A 17,028-nucleotide genomic window follows, 5' to 3' on the forward strand; every position below is an offset into this window, starting at 1 on the left:
AAAATTTATAAGTAAAATTTTCAAATAATAATAATAATGATAATAGTGATGATTATCTTAAAAAGGCCCACCAAATTAAAAAATTAATTGTCTGATTGTCCTCCAAGAATAAAGATAGTAAAGTTCAATCCCAAAGCAATTAAAGACAAAATTGATAACAAATATTATTCTTCCAAATTAAACACAATTCAAAGCAACCACTATACTGTGGTAACAACTGGCGTCATGATAAGTAACAAACATCATAAAAAGTATAATAATTGTTGATAAAGTCTAATAACATTCAATGGCTCACCACAAGAACAAACAAATCGTGGATGTTTGTAAATATTGCACATTCAAAATTTTATTTAAAAATAATGTGTAATTCAAATTCAATCTATGTATAAAGCTTTCATAATACATTATTTGAATCCTGGGTGCTGAAGTCTCCAATCCCAATAAATTAAAAGACTTCAACGAACAATCAAAAGATAAAATAAAAATTTTCCAACAAGCCACAATTAATCAAATTCATTTTATGTTTATATAATGTTCCATACATATGCAAATTGATAGTGTGTGTATATATATATATATATATGAAAAAGTATACATAAAAACAGAGAAATTTCTGAGGTCTTTGCTTTGTCTAATCAAAGTGTAATTCATTCTGGATCAATCAAGACAAAGATTTTTCTTAATTACTGAATTGGAATTGTCATAAAAAAAACATTACGATTTATGAAAGCCTAGTAATAATCTCTATTACAGTGTTGTATTCTTTTGCAATTTTGGATGTGAATGAAACAAGAGTCTAACAAATAAAAGCATTCATAAAAATTTCGAAAAACTACACAAGACTACAATTCTATGAAGTTCCACGAGATGGCAATTCTTTTCCTCAAACCAAAATACCATCATTTGGCATCCTGTGAGCATATCCACCATATTGACGATTCCAACGACGGAGGCAAGCAAGAGAAATACACGATCCAGCGAAGACAAGAACCGCCATCACAAGGAAAAACTTCTGCTCCATCACCTCTTTCACCCAAGAAAGCCTGCCCAACTCTGTATTTGAATCCTTTCCAGTTCTGCTCTCAATTTCATTTTTTGTGACCCTACCGTCGTACCATGGATATAGTAGGGTCTGAAACGCAGGATCAAAGAAGTCCTCCACCCCATGAACAATCACATGCCCATTGTTGTAGATATCCCAATCTGTAACCTTGACTCCATTAATGGAAGCGTGATCGCTATGATGGGGTGTTGTAGTAACCACAAGTGGGTGATGGGGAAGGAGAGTATCGACCATGGATTCGTATGGAAGAGAAGACTGAAGAGCCTCCCTATCAAGCCTTAGCGGTGCAACGTGGTACTGCAGGAGGGTAAATGGTGGCTGAGGGTACTTGGAAGACAAGAAAGCCTTATCAAGTGGGCAGAATATGGTGATTGTGGTATTGTGGGTTACTTCGGAAGGTATCAATGTAGGGAGGATTTGTTCGAGAATTAAGGACATGGCTATGTAACCCTTGTTGGATAAGACACTTGAGATCATCCCAACATTCAACCCGTGATCATGGTGGTTAGTTTCTTGAGCAGCTGTTGAAATAGTGGGTCGTGGAAGGATTGAAAGAAAAACAAGAAGAAGAAAGGCAAGCGAAAGCTTGGATGCCATGAGGAAAAACAGTAGATTGATAAGGAGAAGTTGAAGAAGAATAGGGAGAAGTGTAAAAGATCTGAGAGCAATGTATGTATTGTAGAATGTAGTATTTGTATAGATTGAGATCCCCAACTAGGACTTATATATATAACTACATTGAAACCTTGTCCAGATAGGATTAAAAGACCTAGTAGATCAAGGTTTCCAAAAACAATCACACGTTTAGGAAAAGACCTAGTAGACCAGCTCCTAATAGATTAAAAAAAAAAAACTTTAATTACAAATTTTAAATGGAAATGTTTTTATTAATGTGAACTTGCTATCTTTGTGTCTCATTAAAACACTGTTTTGTTTTGTTTCTTGATTTTTAAAAGAGTCTTAATTTGTTAGCTTAATTTTTAGGTTAGTTTGCACTACAACAATCCATTTTAAATCTAATTCATCATTAATATGGAACTTTCTAAAATTTGAGTCCATAAACGAGTTCAACTGCTTTGCCAAACCCAATGCAACACCTCCCAAACAAACAGATCATTTTTTTTTTAATGAAATTCACCAAATTTTTTAAAAAAAGAAATTAAACAGAATTTACCGAACAGCCAAACCTTTAAAAAAAAATTAAAACAAATTTCATCCGAAAAAAAAAATTAAACAGAATCAGACAACAAAAATAAGAAGCAAGCAATTTCAAACTATTTTTAAGCAATCTCAAAAAAATTTATAGTGAAATTTCAAACAATCTCAAACCAAATTTGAACAATAAATATCTGGATTTCAAGATGGTTGATGGATTTTCCCACTATGAAGTTGCGGCTTCGTCTTCTTCATTTCCATCTTCTTCAGAAAGCAGAATTCAATGAGTTTCTTCAAGGGTTTCAAGGGTTTCAATCTTCTTCAGGTGATTTCAAGTGATAGAAGATAGAACATAAGATTTAAGAATTATAACTTTGACATTATTAAAATGACAATGACAATTGGAGATGCTTTTAAGAATCTGTGTGTATACTATGGGCGCGGTTTTGCTGCAGTCCTTTATAGTGTTGTTGCTTCCTGTCAGTGATGTGGTCCAATTGAAGAGTGACATGTGTTGTCTTTGCCAGTTAAATAACTAACGGAGAAGACTCACGTTATCTTGTTATTGTTATAGTTTTTTTTTTTTTCTGCTGTCCTTTTTTTTTTCTTTTTCTCCTCTCTTTCTGCCTCTCTCCATTATTTTGTTCTTCCTTGAATCTATCTCTCTTTTTACACATGGTAATTCAAATGAAAACCTACAACAATCTTCCATTCAATCGATGGTAAAACGAATCACGAATTGCAAAATCTGATCAAAAAAAATGAAATTTTAAATACACATAAAATTAAAACAAAAATAAATAAATAAAAATAAATTGACAAGAATGATGTAGAAATACCACTATTGTAAATAAATTCAATTTTAATCATGTTTTGTTTCATTTTCAATCGTGTTTTGTTTTGAAATGAAAAGTCCACAATGAACTACATATATATGAATTTTTTGTTTATATAATATTAATTAAAGAAAAATCAAATATAGAAACTGCCCCAATCAATTCCATTTTGTTATAAATCCCGAATTCCACAACTGCAATCCAACCATTTGGCGTTGATGTTGTAGAAACCACCACATAGGCACAGACCCACTTATCATTTTCTATTTCTTGCAGTCCCATTTCTTGAATATGTAAGTGTGGTTATCATAGTTCTAAATCGCGGTATCGGCTGACGTAACGGTATTGATCGCGGAGTATCGGTATCGGTAGTATCGGCCGGTACGTATCGGGAATCGGGCGTCGCGACCGTGAAATTTTAAAAATCATTAACAATCCCTCTAAAACTAAATTTTATGCATTTTTTTAACTCTTTTAACTTTAATTTGCTATATTTTAATCAAAATTTCGTTACGTAGGAACATTTTTGACTAATTTTCAACTAAATGATATGTATTTATTTTTGGCATATGTTAAACTTTTAATAAAAAAATTGATTTGAATATTTATTTTTTCTTGTATTGAGAAAAAAAAAATATATATATATATATATATATTAATATAAATAGAGGTATAGGTGTATAAAAAATAAAAAGAAAAAAGAAAAAAAAAAACCTTAAACATTTGAATCTACAAATCCACCATAAACCTATGCACCTCCATGTAGCCAAGTACCTCTCTCTTCTTATCCATCTCAATCTCAGACTCCCAATGCACCTCATATATATCCACTTCAATCTCAGGCTTTCATACCATAATACAACCACCTCTCTCTCTCTCTCTCCCTCTCTCTCACTCAAAATATTGACCCGAAGTTGCAGAAGAAAAACAGGTGAATTTCATCAAAGAAAAAAAAACAGAGCATGCTTTATACAAAGCAAACAGAGGCAAAACATATATATATATATATATATAAGCCGAACTATTTATATATTTTGCAGGTGCTTTGCTCTATATATAAACAGAGCATGCCTTCTCTATATATAAACAAAGCATGACTTTTGCAGGTGCTTTGCTCCACTTTTACAGTTGCTTTGCTTTGCTTTGGTCGATTATTTTTTGCTTCGTACCGACTGTATCGGAAATATATCGCTCACGTATCGGATTCAGGCCGATACGTAGCGGGAATCGGCCGTTACGGACGCGAAATTCATTCTCACCGGTATACCGGTGAGTATCCAACTCGGTGGTGGCATATTCCGGTACGAACCGGCCGGTACGGAACGTACCGGCCGATATTTAGAACCTTGCTCTAGATTATAGTATTGTTGTTCCATTATATTTCTTTCTATTTATATATATTTCCAAGTATATATTTTAAGATGAGCATAAAAGTCTTGGAGTCTAGTAGATATCGTATGATGATTCATTTATCTTCTTTTTATTTTAAGAATAAGAGTATCGTGAATCATGTGATCATGGATGTGTTAATCTATAGCAATAATATTAATAGAATATTTAGCACAATTATTATAATAATAATGACTATAAACAATAATTAATATAGACAAAAACAAGAGTATAGGAAAATATAAGTTTGAGATTTTGGGAGTCGTACTGTCATTGTCCTAAAAGTGTCATTGTCCTAAAAGTATCGAGTGTGAGGATCATGGTAATGTGATGGGAAAGATTATGTGCCGGTTGTGTCCCATGTTATATTTAGGGTTGAATTTCTCATATTCAAGTTTTAATATTATAGCATTTGAGGGATTTATAAGACTCACTATAAATTTTGTTTTGATATTTCAAATTTTTATTATATAGGATTCTTAGGTTATGTTTGTTTGACTCTTTAGAAAGGGGGATTGGACTAATAGCCTGTGAAACTCACTTAAAGAACGTTTAGTTGGAGACATGAATGAAGGGATTAACTATCCCCTTAGATTAGTAATCTACCCATTTGGTAGGATTAACAAAGTTATAGGAGGGTTGGGATTAGAAATCAATTGAGGGGATTGGTGAAATTTTAAATGATTTTTAAGCAAAAATTATATTTTTTAGAATAAAAAATACTAAAACTTAATGGAATGTTAACTTGTGCAATGTCAACTCAAATGGTACCAAATCAACCAAATACAACTTTCCAAAACAAAAAAAAAAAAAAAAAAAAAAAAAAAAAAAAAAAAGAGGACTAATTGGTTCATAAGGAAACTCTTAGGATTAAATGGATTAACTTTACCTCATATGGGATTTTTTGGTAAATTTTCTTAAAATAAAAATTATATATTTAAAATATATGTTTTTAAAATTTTTAAATATTTTTAAAAAATATAGCACACAAATATAGTAAATACAGCGCACATTAAAAACATAAATATTTACAATAAAAAATATTCACCGTAAAAAACAAAATTAAATTTTTTAAAAAATATTTTAAAAAAATAAATCCAAAACAATTTCAAAATACAAGTCAAAACTCAAAACTCTTTTCGAAATTCATAACCAAACAAATTTCAAAAATTTATCTTGCGAAACACAACTTCACACTCAAAATTCAATTCAAAAACTAAACCAAACGGAGAGGGTTGTGACGTCCTGAATCTCTTTAAAACAAGTTAACAAATTTTGATTCAAAATTCCTATTCCATATTGGAATCCGTACTACTTTTGAACCTCAAGAATCACGTGTTATGACCTACTTTCTCTTTATGATCGTTCGTGTCCAAAAGGATATTTCGAAAAGTCGACTTGGGTCTTTGGGTGTTGCAACGAGTCTGGGAACGGTGGGGGTACTCTAAAGTCATTTTTTTTACCCTTACTTGAAAATTGAGTCTGCTTGAGCGGTCTTTTGGTTTCTCCAGCAGTAAACCTGTCTATCTAGTTCTTTGTTTTGAAATTTGAAATATTGGGAGTGTGATTTCACTAGTCGAGTAAAAGTTTTACCGCTCGAGCGATCTGTCTGCAGAGGAGAAAGATTCTAGGAGTTTGAATTTACCGCTCGAGCGTATAATCTATTGCTCGAGCAATCTATCTAGAGTTAGGTTCGAAAAGTGTGTCCAATCACTTAAAATCTGAAGTAAATAACCTTCCCTTCTCACTTATCTTTCTTCTCTCTCTCTCTCTCTCTCTCTCTCTCTCTCTCTCTCTCTCTCTATCTACACTTCACTCTACTCTCTTTTCTCTCGTCTCTCTCTAGAATACACCTACTAACCCTATAAAATTCTTGATCTCTTCAAATCCATTAGAGGTTTGACCCTAGTTGTTTCATCAAGTTTTGGAGAGCACATCAAGGGCTACGACATGTGCGGTAGAGTTCGGATTTTGATACTGTTGATTTTTGGGCGTTTTCTCATTTTTCTCTCCAAACTTGAGGTATGGAGTTTTTTTGAATTATATATATGATTTTCGCATGTCTTAGCCTATTTCTTTGATGAAATCAATGTGTTATGAGTAAAGGTTTGAGTTATAGGTTTTGATTGTGCTTCAATAGGGATATTTTCTCATATCTCTTATGAAATTAATTTGATTTATGAAATGTGTGACTCTTGGAAGTCCATTGATGTTAATACCTTTTGTAATGAGAATATTTATTTTGAAAGGAAAACCCTAGATTTTTGGAAATTGGAGAAAAGTTTTTTTTCTTAAAGAAAACTCATGAGATCATGATATTTTATTGAGAAAGATGAGGAAAAGCATATGTTCATATATTGTTGAACCATCTATGAAATGAATGGATTTTGTTGAGAAATGTGCCATGGATAATATGTTGAGAATACTTAGATAATAAGCGTTTGGTAATTACATAAATTGTGAATATGGAATTGTGTCATATGTCACATGCCACATGCCACATGTATATGGAGGTTGGTTATTATTCTAGAAATTAAGAAATATTGAATGTGGTATTTCACATTGAGAAAAAAATGTTGAGAATTGTGGAAAAATGTACTATAAGGTTGTATAATTGCATTTGCATTTCATTCATTTGCATAAATTTTGAATATTGATTATTATGTTTTGAAACTTGGGTAATTGTTTTGAGAAAACAATTGAGATATTGAAATGTTTTGAAGTAAACACGTTTGGTAAGTTCAGATGGAGGTGTAGTTTGGTATTGATTAAGTTGGCCTGAGTGTCACTACAACAAATGGCACTTTTGCCAACTAAATTTTTAGTCCCCAAAGGTCAAGTTTTAGTCGCCGAAGGTTTTTAGCGACTAAATTTTTTGGTCACCAGATTGGTCGTTGACTAATCGTCATCGGGACAGGTTTTAGTCGCCAAAAGTCATAAATTGGCGACTAAATATTTAGTTATCAAAAGTTTTCAAATAAAATTAATTTTAGTTTTCAGCAACTAAAACTTTTAGTCGTGGATAAGTTTTAGTCACAATATTACTACATTTAGGGATAAAAGAATTTAGTTGCCAAAAAAATTATTTTTCATTTTATTTTAGCTTTTGCTACTAACTATTTTAGTCGCCCAAAGTCTCATTTATTTTGGGCTACTAAATATTTAGTCGCCAAAAAAAATTATTTTTCATCTTGTTGTTTTTGGCTACTAAACTATTTAGTTGAGTAAAGTCTCATATAGTTTTGGCTACTAAATTTTTAGTTGCTAAAATTATAGATTTCCTTTTTGGCTACCAATTGGTTAGTCGCCAACAAGTTCACTTTTTTTTTTTTTGTAATCCCGCTAGGTAGCTCGAAAGTGTCATGGCTCGAGGTACCAAAACGACGTCCACTACAAGAATTAACGCTTTTGCCGACCAAAAAATTGGTCGCTAAAAGCCCATTTTTGGTCGGCAAAAGTTATCCGCGACCAATTTTTTTGGTCGCTACTTTGGTCGCCAATTGAGGGTCGGCAAAAGTAATTCGCGACCAAAATTTTGGTTGGTCGGGAAAAGTTGGATTTGTCGACTAAATTTTTGGTCGCTAAATATATCATTACCGCGACTAATTCATTTAGTCGCTAAAACACTTTGGTCGCGAAAAATGATATTTTCCCAACCAAATATGTTTGTCGCCAAAAGCAAAAAATCGGCGACCAATTGTTTTCGTCGCCAAAAGTTGAGGAATTGCCGACTAATAATTTAGTCGCCAAAAAGTAAGGAATTGCCGACTAATGAATTTAGTCGCAAAAGTGTAGAATTTGGCGACCAATTATTTAGTCGCCAAAAGACATTAAACAATCAACGACAAATTAGTTAGTCACCAAATCTCTTTTTTTTTAAACAATCAAATTTTGTTTATAAACATTCAATCCAATATTGAACAAAATTCATTCAACCCAACCCAATTATAACATTAAAATTCATTAACCCAAATATAACATTAAAATTCATCATATTTTCCTGCTCAATCCTAAACTTTGCAATCATTTCATTCAAAACATTAATTGAGACAAGTTTTAAACATCCATCCATTGAAAACCAATAAATAATTGAACAAAAATTAAAAGGAAAATCAATGAAATTCTTGATTTTATCATTTCCTGTCATAATTGATTCAAGAAATTCTTTATAATCTTCAGTCCATCGTCGTATAGGCAGCTCTGTAATCCTAAGTGTAGATTCGTTGATTTCCTCCATAATTCCACACACAGTGTAGCTAACCCCAGCTTCTTTGGTTGCTGTCTTCTCAATGGTTCCTCTGAACCCTTTGTACCATGGATCCATCGGCACCAGCTGCTCACCATTCAACAAACGCCTCACATTAGCAACAATATCCCTTGGAGTCTGTCAGGTCACCTTTGAATAGAAGGAAGAAGTGGGTTCTGTGCACCAATGACACATAGCAAGCATGCCAAAGTTCAATAATTTCTCTTTGTAGCCTCTTGAATTCTAAGGGCCAGTTTGAAGGACTCTTTGAAATTGAATAATCTTCTATTGGATCCAAACCAACATCTTTCACACTTTTTATAGATTCCATGGCTTTCGGTTCAGCCTCATGCACCTGCCAGGAATGACGAAACATAAAATGACAAGTAAAAGGAACTCTAGGTTTCGTTCAAAAATTCTTGCCATGGCAATGTTTTGAGGCATAACTTTTTACGGCCATTTTTCAATTAAGTATAAAACTCACCAGGCTATCAGCAACTTGCTCCTCGTGCTGAAGCTCAGCCTTTTCCTCCATTTCTGTGACACTTGAATTGATGCTAGTAATATTCTCATTAGTTGAAATTTTGTCCTGTGATTCTGCTTTGAGCTCAATAGCAGCATCACTCTCATCAAAAGATTGAGAATCTTCTCTCAAAAACATTTCAGCATCGACACCATAAATTAATTCAGAAAGCTTTCTATTGATACCTTCAGGTCTTTTATTGAAATCTCTCTCAAACCCATTTGGCAGTGCGTCCTGTGCTTCAAGCTCAATAGCAGCAGCACTCCCGACAGAAGATTCTGAACCTTTTCTCAATAACCTCTCAACATCAGCACCACGGTTTAATTCAGAAAGCTTACTACGGATACCTTCAGGTCTTCGGGTGAAGACTCTCTCAAACCCATTTGGTGGTGTGTTCTCATTATTTTCTACCTTCTCAAACAATGGTGAATATGGTCTAGTCATTAAACTTTCTTTACAACTGCTACTTCTAGTTAACTGCAAGCTTTGAGAGCTACATGTATACTTTCTTAACGGCCACGGAGATGTTATTTTAGGAGAAGGAGCAACGAAATGAGGGATGTAACTTAACCCTCTATCTTCCTCGTTTGGCTGTGACACAAATTCCTGATCTGTTCTGTCTTCCTGATCCATTCTGTCTCCATTCTCATCCATCATCAATTCTGAGATTCTGGTATTTTCTTCAGGGGATGATCTATAGGATTCTGAATTTTGGTCTGTACTTACCGTCTCAATGCATCGAACGTCCTTGCATAAATCCTCTAAAGTTCCGTTAGTTTGTTCCTTAATCTCGTCCCAACTATTTGCGGAATTGCTTCTAATAAAGTTAGCAGTAGTGACCAATAGGTGTGGAGAAGCATCATTCTGCTGAAAGTTTTCTTCAAAGTTGGGAATTTGTATGTAGTGATCAACAAAACTACTCACACGTCCATAAGAAGACAGAGATCTGTCAAATGCTCTGACACTAACATCCAAGAAGTGAGGATATGATGAAGGGGATGCTTTTGATGTTACATTTCCAGAATCTGGCGATTTCTGAACTCGCAAGTGAGGGTAGTTATTCAAACCTACCTGGAAGAGGAAAGAAGAAAGGAAACTTAACAGGACAAGGCACATGAAGATAGAATGGAAGATTCAATTAACTAACTAACATTTAGCCATACCATTGAATCTTCATCCCCAGCCAATCGTAGCAAATCCTGAACCTGAGATTGAGCAACGTCTCGTTGCAGAGTCAGATCTATTATCTCCTTTTCCAGCTACACAAGAAGAGAGGAAAAAAAATATCAATAAATAATTAAATAAACATTTTGGACTTGTTAAGGATGACTAGGAAGAAGAAATGATTGTTCAAAAGCCAAGTAATTGGGACAGCTGCATGAAAACACATGTCAATCCAAGTAATTCAAAAATTATGAGAGAGCAAGACACTTTATGCTAAGCAATTATAAATCAACAAAATTCTTTTTGCGTGTCCAATGAAGGTTGTATAAGGCTTAAAGACAAGACTAGGAATAAAGGCTTGAAATGAGTGGATGGGCCAAAATTCCTTTCGCGTGTCCAATGCAAGAATGAAAAATATGCAAAAAGTTCAATATGACAGAAGGAAAGTGGAAAGGAAACAAATGGAAGTGATGCAAAATGCTATGCAATCTAAAAGAAAAGGTGGAACCAATTATGAGTTGTCACTTCTGCAATATAAAAGAAAAGGAAATAATAGGAGTTGTCACTTCTGCACTTTCATAGTCTGTAACTCTGCATTCTAGCTGGAAATACAAAAAGCCCATGTTCATTCCACAGCAATCTAGAGACTTGACTCTTAACGAAATGAAATTTGGTGTTAATTTGAGCTTATACCTCTAACTTTTGAGGATCTAAGCACCTCTCAGGTGTTCTATCCTCAATGGGAGGTCTCTTTACTGGAGTCTTGATTGTTTGTATTTTCAAATTCAATGACCATTTGTTCTTTGAAGAATTAGAACACGTCTGGTTCTCTTTCCCTCACCCATCATCTGAATGGGGTTAAATAGAATATAACTATACAAACAGCTTGAAATACAAAAATCCAATAGTTGTCACACAAAACAATGTACCTTTCCGGTTAGCAACTCCCACAATACAATCCCGAAGCTAAAAATATCAACCTTGTGATCATAGGGCCTGTGTTCTATAACCCTCAATGCAAAAGAACAATCATAAGCAAATACACAAAAAAATCAATCCCCCAATAAAAATGCATAACTACCAGACAGATAAAGTAATTACTTTCATTACCCATTCACATTAAAGAAAAGAGTAACGATAAGCATACAAAATAATCTACCAAAACTCATAGGGGTGTGGGACCCACAGCCATGCGAGAGTTTGGTAGCATTTTTGATAGAATATTTGGAGTCCCTAACATTTTTGTAATGAAAAAGTAGCAAGCAAATGATGGATTTTATTTGGCTACTAAATCATGTTTATGTCTTCACTACTGCTTCATAACTCTTTTCTTAGATTTTTCCAAACTCAAGCACCAGTGTGGCCACCCTATAACAACCCAACAAAACCTACAGATCCAGCCACTTTGTATTGGGCATAAATCATTGCCCATATTAAATCACCAAACAATTCAGCGTGTTCGTGCGTGCGTGTGTGTGTGTGTGTGTGTGAGAGAGAGAGAGAGAGAGAGAGAGATCCGAAACAAATTCATGTTGGAAGTATGTTCTTTCTTTTCCTCCCTTCGCTATTATTTACCCTATAGGGACATCACAGCCAGCTAACAACCAGATTTTTGTAAAATATATACTGGGAGTGACCTGATTAAAAATCAGACCTTGAAGCCTAGGCAAAGTAAATGCTAAGTAAATGGCATCCACGTCCCAATCATAGCTATAATCAAAATCATACAGATGAAACAATTATAACATCTAGAGTCACATACATAATTTAATTTCTGCAATCTCGATCAGAGAGGGAAGATATCAGTAACAAAACATACAACCAATTTTGAACAGAAAAGGTTCCAAAACTTTTCCCACCTCAGGAGCCATCCATCGATATGTCCCAGTTTCTGCCGTCATAACTTCAGTTTGAGATTTCACTCTAGCAACTCCAAAATCAGCCACCTTAACAACCTGTGACACAGCATTATATAGAAATTTTCTAAACATTGCTCAAACTTATTATCTTTATCAATTTCAACTTGAATGCCTCAATGTTCAGAGCAATAGAACTTAGAAGACTCCATGAAAATGCACAAGGCTGAAAAATTCAAAAGGGAAAATCATCTAGGCATTCAATGTTCAGGAAATGAAATTATTCTGTAAACAGCTTCCTGATAAAGGCGTTGTCTGAAATGCACAACCTGTTCAGGAAATGAAATTATTCTGCAAACAGCTTCCTAAGAAAATAAAAGAAAAACTATCAAGATAGAATCAAAAACCACAATTCATAGCTTTCATACACCAAATCAGATCAGTTTTATTAAAGCTAAACCAATACAAACAACACACAGATTGAAATAGAGAGAGAAAGAGAGATTGAAATCGATCGAACCTTTAGACGAAATCGAACTGCTTGAAGCTCGGTGAGACGGCGTAGAGATCAAGGAGAGAGAGAGAAAGAGAGAGAGAGAGAGATACGAGGCAGGAGAAACGTCGTAGGATTAGGGTTTGATAAGAAGAGAGATCAATCATGGAATAAGAGGGTTAGTGTATGTACCTGAAGGATGAGGTCGTCGTAGATATCAGTGATCTTGTTGTAGGATTTGGAAGCCATTGCGTCGCTGTGGATCGCTCACGATGGTGTGATCTCGGCCTAGGACTCACTGTGGATCGCTCACGATTGCGTCGCTGTGAACCTTTAGAGAGATTTGGGAATTAGGTAACAGAGGCGCCGAAATGAGATAGTTTAGAGGGAAATTTGAACAATGGCGAATTTGGGAGGAAGATAAAATATTAGGTGCTGTTTGGTTGATTTTTTTTTGGAAAATATTTTTTTGAATTTTTGGTTTTAATTTTTTGAAATTTGAGATTTTTATTTTTACTTTTAGTGAATATTTTTAAAATTTTAAGCATTTTTTTAGATTTGTTTAGATTTACCTTACTTAGATGTATCAAAAAATTAAAATATTTGTCAAAAAATATTTTAAAAAATTAATAAATACACAAGAATACAAAAAATGTAATGATTTCTCAAAAAAAAATTATTTTTAGTATGCAGTGAATTTTTTAAATATTTTTTCACAAATATTATACTTTTAAAGTGTATTTATGTTTAGTATATCGAAATTTTTTAAAAAACATTAGAATATAACATTTAATGGAAATAAAAAAATACGGAAAATAAAAAAATTTAATTTTTTGAAAGGTGAATACTGAAAATCCAAACCAAACAAGCTAGTCATATCCTTCGTAAAATTATATAAAATTAACAAGTAATGTAGTTTTGATCAATTCAAGCAACACACATATTGAAATAGATGAAAGAGAGATTAAAAGTTTAGGTGAAGCTTTTAATGGCTGAAAGCAAATTCATGAGAGAGATTACGAGGAAAATGTGAGAGAGAGAAAGAGAAGAAGACGAAGAAGAAGAAGAAAAAGAAAAAGAAATGTGAAATTGGAATCTGAACAAACGAGAGAGAGGAATGAGAGCAGGTGGAGACATACTAGGGTAATGGTCCAATAGTGGATCGACAGTGGTGCTCAATGGCAGTGATGCTCCTTACCCGACGACGATGGAAACAAAGCGACAGAGATTCAATATCAGGAGAAGGGCAATCGGCGTGAGAGAGAGAGAGAGTGATGGAATGGGAGAGACAGAGGCGTGAGAGAATCGAAAGAGAGCAGATGCGAGAGAGAGAGAAAGAGAGAGAGAGAGAGAGAGAGAGAGAGAGAGACATGTTTAAGCCCTAACTCATTTCAGTGTGTTTGAAATCCCTCTAGAGTTCCTTACCAAATTAATTTAAAAATCCCTCCAAAAGGATAATAAATAAAAAGTAAAATTATAATAATAAATAATAAAGAGAGAAAGAGAGAGAGAAGAGTGATAAGTGAGAGAGAGACGGAGAGAGAAAGAGAGAGAGAGAGAGAGAGAGAAAGAGATAGAGATAGAGACAGAGAGAAACAAAAGATTAGTAACAGATAGACAAAGAGAGAGAGAGAAAGAGAGCGAAAAGAGATGATCGAGTGAAAAACATAGAAAAAGAGAGAAGAAAGATGAGCGAGAGAGACAAAGAAAGAGATAGAGTGAAAAGAGATGAGTAAGAGAGATAGAGAAAGAAAAAAGATAAGAGAGATAGAGAGAAGAGAGATGAGCGAGAGAGAGAAAAAGACGAGAGAGAGAGAGAGAGAAAGACAAAGAGAGAAAGAGATAGAGAGTGAGAGACAGAAAAAGAGACAGAGAGAGATGAGAGATTAACGAGCGAGACAGAGAGAGAGATAGAGATAAGAGATATGAGTGAAAGAGACAAAGAAATGAACGAGAGAGATAGAGAGAGAGATAGAAAGAAAAGAGATGAACGAGAGAGAAGAGAGATGAGAGAGAGATACGAGAGAGCAAGAGAAGAGAGATGAGCAAGACAGATGGAGAGAAGAGAGATGAAAAAAAGAGACAGAGAGAGAAAAGAGATGTGAGAAGAGATAGATAAGTGAGAGACACAGAGAGAGAGAGAGAAAGAGTGATGAGTGAAAGTAATTTTTTAGTTTTCTTTCAGCGACGAAAATATTTTAGCTGGCAAAACTATATATACCGCGACCAAAATAATTTTTAGTTGCTGAAATTAAGGTTTTGCCGACCAAACTTTTGGTCGCGAAAGATAAAAAATAATTTTTTATTTTTCTTTCAGCGACGAAAATATTTTTGTTGCCAAAACTATATATACCGCGACCAAACAAATTTTTAGTCGCTGAAATTAAGGTTTTGCCGACCAAACTTTTGGTCGCGAAAGATAAAAAATAATTTTTTATTTTTCTTTCAGCGACGAAAATATTTTAGTGGGCAAAACTATATATACTGCAACCAAAATAATTTTTAGTCGCTGAAATTAAGATTTTGCCGACCAAACATTTGGTCGCGAAAGATAAAAAATAATTTTTTATTTTTCTTTCAGCGACGAAAATATTTTTGTGGGCAAAACTATATATACCGCGACCAAAATAATTTTTAATCGTTGAAATTAAGGTTTTGCCGACCAAACCTTTGGTCGCGAAAGATAAAAAATAATTTATTATTTTTTTTTCAGCGACGAAAATATTTTTGTGGGCAAAACTATATATACCGCGACCAAAATAATTTTTAGTCGCTGAAATTAAGGTTTTGCCAACCAAACCTTTGGTCGCGAAAGATAAAAAATAATTTTTTATTTTTCTTTCAGCGACGAAAATATTTTTGTTGCCAAAACTATATATACCGCGACCAAACAAATTTTTAGTCGCTGAAATTAAGGTTTTGCCGACCAAACTTTTGGTCGCAAAAGATAAAAAATAATTTTTTATTTTTCTTTCAGCGATGAAAATATTTTTGTTGCCAAAACTATATATACCGCGACCAAAATAATTTTTAATCGCTGAAATTAAGGTTTTGCCGACCAAACTTTTTGTCGCGAAAGATAAAAAATAATTTTTTATTTTTATTTCAGCGACTAAATTATTTTAGTTGCCAAAACTATATATACAGCGACAAAAATATTTTTTTTAGTCGCCAATTGTGGCAAATTTAGCGACTAAATTTTTTTTAGTCGCCAATTGTGAGATTTTTAGCGACTAAATTTTTTTTTAGTCCCCAAAAATTAATATACCCCGACTAAAAAAATTTAGTAGGTAAATATTGTACTTTTACCGACTAACATAATTTTTGGTCGCCAATTCCACAACTTTTGGCAACCAAAATATTTTTAGTCGGCAAAAGTGGTCGCCAATTGTGTATTTTCTTGTAGTGGTCATTTTGGTACCTCTTTCCCCCCCCCCCCCTTTCTTTTACTCTCTTTCTTTGTGTTGTTTGTTGTTCTGTCTTTAGAAAGAAGAAGACACAGAGCTTCACCCTCCCTCATTCTTCGTTTGGAATCTTTATGACCAAAATCAACACACAGCTTCATCTTCCTCAACACCACCATCACCATCATAGACAAACAACGAACAACATCACAGATCCAAGATCACCATCACCTCAAGATCCAAAATCAATTCCTCAAGATCACCATCACAAATCCAAAATCACCATCTCTCTCTCTCTCTCTTTTTTTTTTTTTTGGGTCTTCATTGCAAAGAAATGGTTTTTTTTTTTTTGGGTTCATAGAGTTCTGCAAATGGTTTTTTTTTTTTTTTTTTGAACAGACAAAGTGGGTTTGATTCATGAAGTTGAAGAAGAAGAAGAAGAAGAAGAGATTCATCAAACCCAGCAAGAAAGAAAGAAAAACAGTTTCAAAGAAGAAAAAAAAATCAAAATCAAAATCAAAAAATCAAACCCAAATTAGAGAGGGGGATGAGAGGTCTCTATTTTTCTTTGTCAAAAAATGGATGAATTCACACAAAATCAAACCCAAATCAGAGAGAGGGATGAGAGGTGAGAGTGCAGAGAGTGTTTGAATAGACAGAGAGGAGATAGAGAGAAGAGGAAAGGAAGAGAGGAGAGAGAAAATGTTCGGGCCACTAGAGCCAAAAAAATCTTGAGCTACGAAACTTTTTCCTTTTTTTTGGCTGTTAAACATTTAGTGGCCAAAAACTTTATTTGGTGTTTTTTTATTATTATTAATTTCTTTATAACCTGTATTCATTTCGTGCAACCTACACCCCGTATATAAACAAAACTATACATATACCTATTTCTATTTCAC

General features: G+C 33.8%; 2 protein-coding genes across 7 annotated transcripts; both read right to left on the reverse strand.

Moving 5' to 3' along the window:
• Nucleotides 1-619: 619 nt before the first annotated feature.
• Nucleotides 620-1,828, reverse strand: LOC114300894 (putative fasciclin-like arabinogalactan protein 20). Its single transcript, XM_082911235.1, has one exon. It carries the CDS (start codon nt 1,658-1,660, stop codon nt 884-886), a length of 777 nt encoding a protein of 258 aa, XP_082767361.1. The 5' UTR covers nt 1,661-1,828; the 3' UTR covers nt 620-883.
• Nucleotides 1,829-8,388: 6,560 nt separating this feature from the next.
• On the reverse strand, nt 8,389-13,082 carry LOC114294337 (kinesin-like protein KIN-7H). Of its 6 annotated transcripts, none has more exons than XM_082911230.1 (7): nt 12,753-13,060; nt 12,562-12,597; nt 12,234-12,331; nt 11,306-11,384; nt 10,376-10,471; nt 9,174-10,283; nt 8,389-9,044 (listed from the first exon to the last, which is right to left on the reverse strand). In XM_082911230.1, exons 3-7 carry the CDS (start codon nt 12,275-12,277, stop codon nt 8,805-8,807), a joined length of 1,569 nt encoding a protein of 522 aa, XP_082767356.1. In that variant the 5' UTR covers nt 12,278-12,331; nt 12,562-12,597; nt 12,753-13,060; the 3' UTR covers nt 8,389-8,804. The 6 variants fall into 6 exon arrangements, with proteins under 6 accessions (XP_082767356.1, XP_082767357.1, XP_082767354.1 ...); XM_082911231.1 differs by lacking the exon at nt 12,562-12,597 and having other exon boundaries at nt 12,753-12,769; nt 12,918-13,037; XM_082911228.1 differs by having other exon boundaries at nt 12,234-12,597; nt 12,753-12,769; nt 12,918-13,015.
• Between the last annotated feature and the right edge of the window lie 3,946 nt (nt 13,083-17,028).

Source organism: Camellia sinensis, unplaced genomic scaffold (assembly GCF_055761805.1).
Source record: "Camellia sinensis isolate YWXY unplaced genomic scaffold, ASM5576180v1 Unanchor10, whole genome shotgun sequence".
Taxonomy (NCBI): Eukaryota; Viridiplantae; Streptophyta; class Magnoliopsida; order Ericales; family Theaceae; genus Camellia; species Camellia sinensis.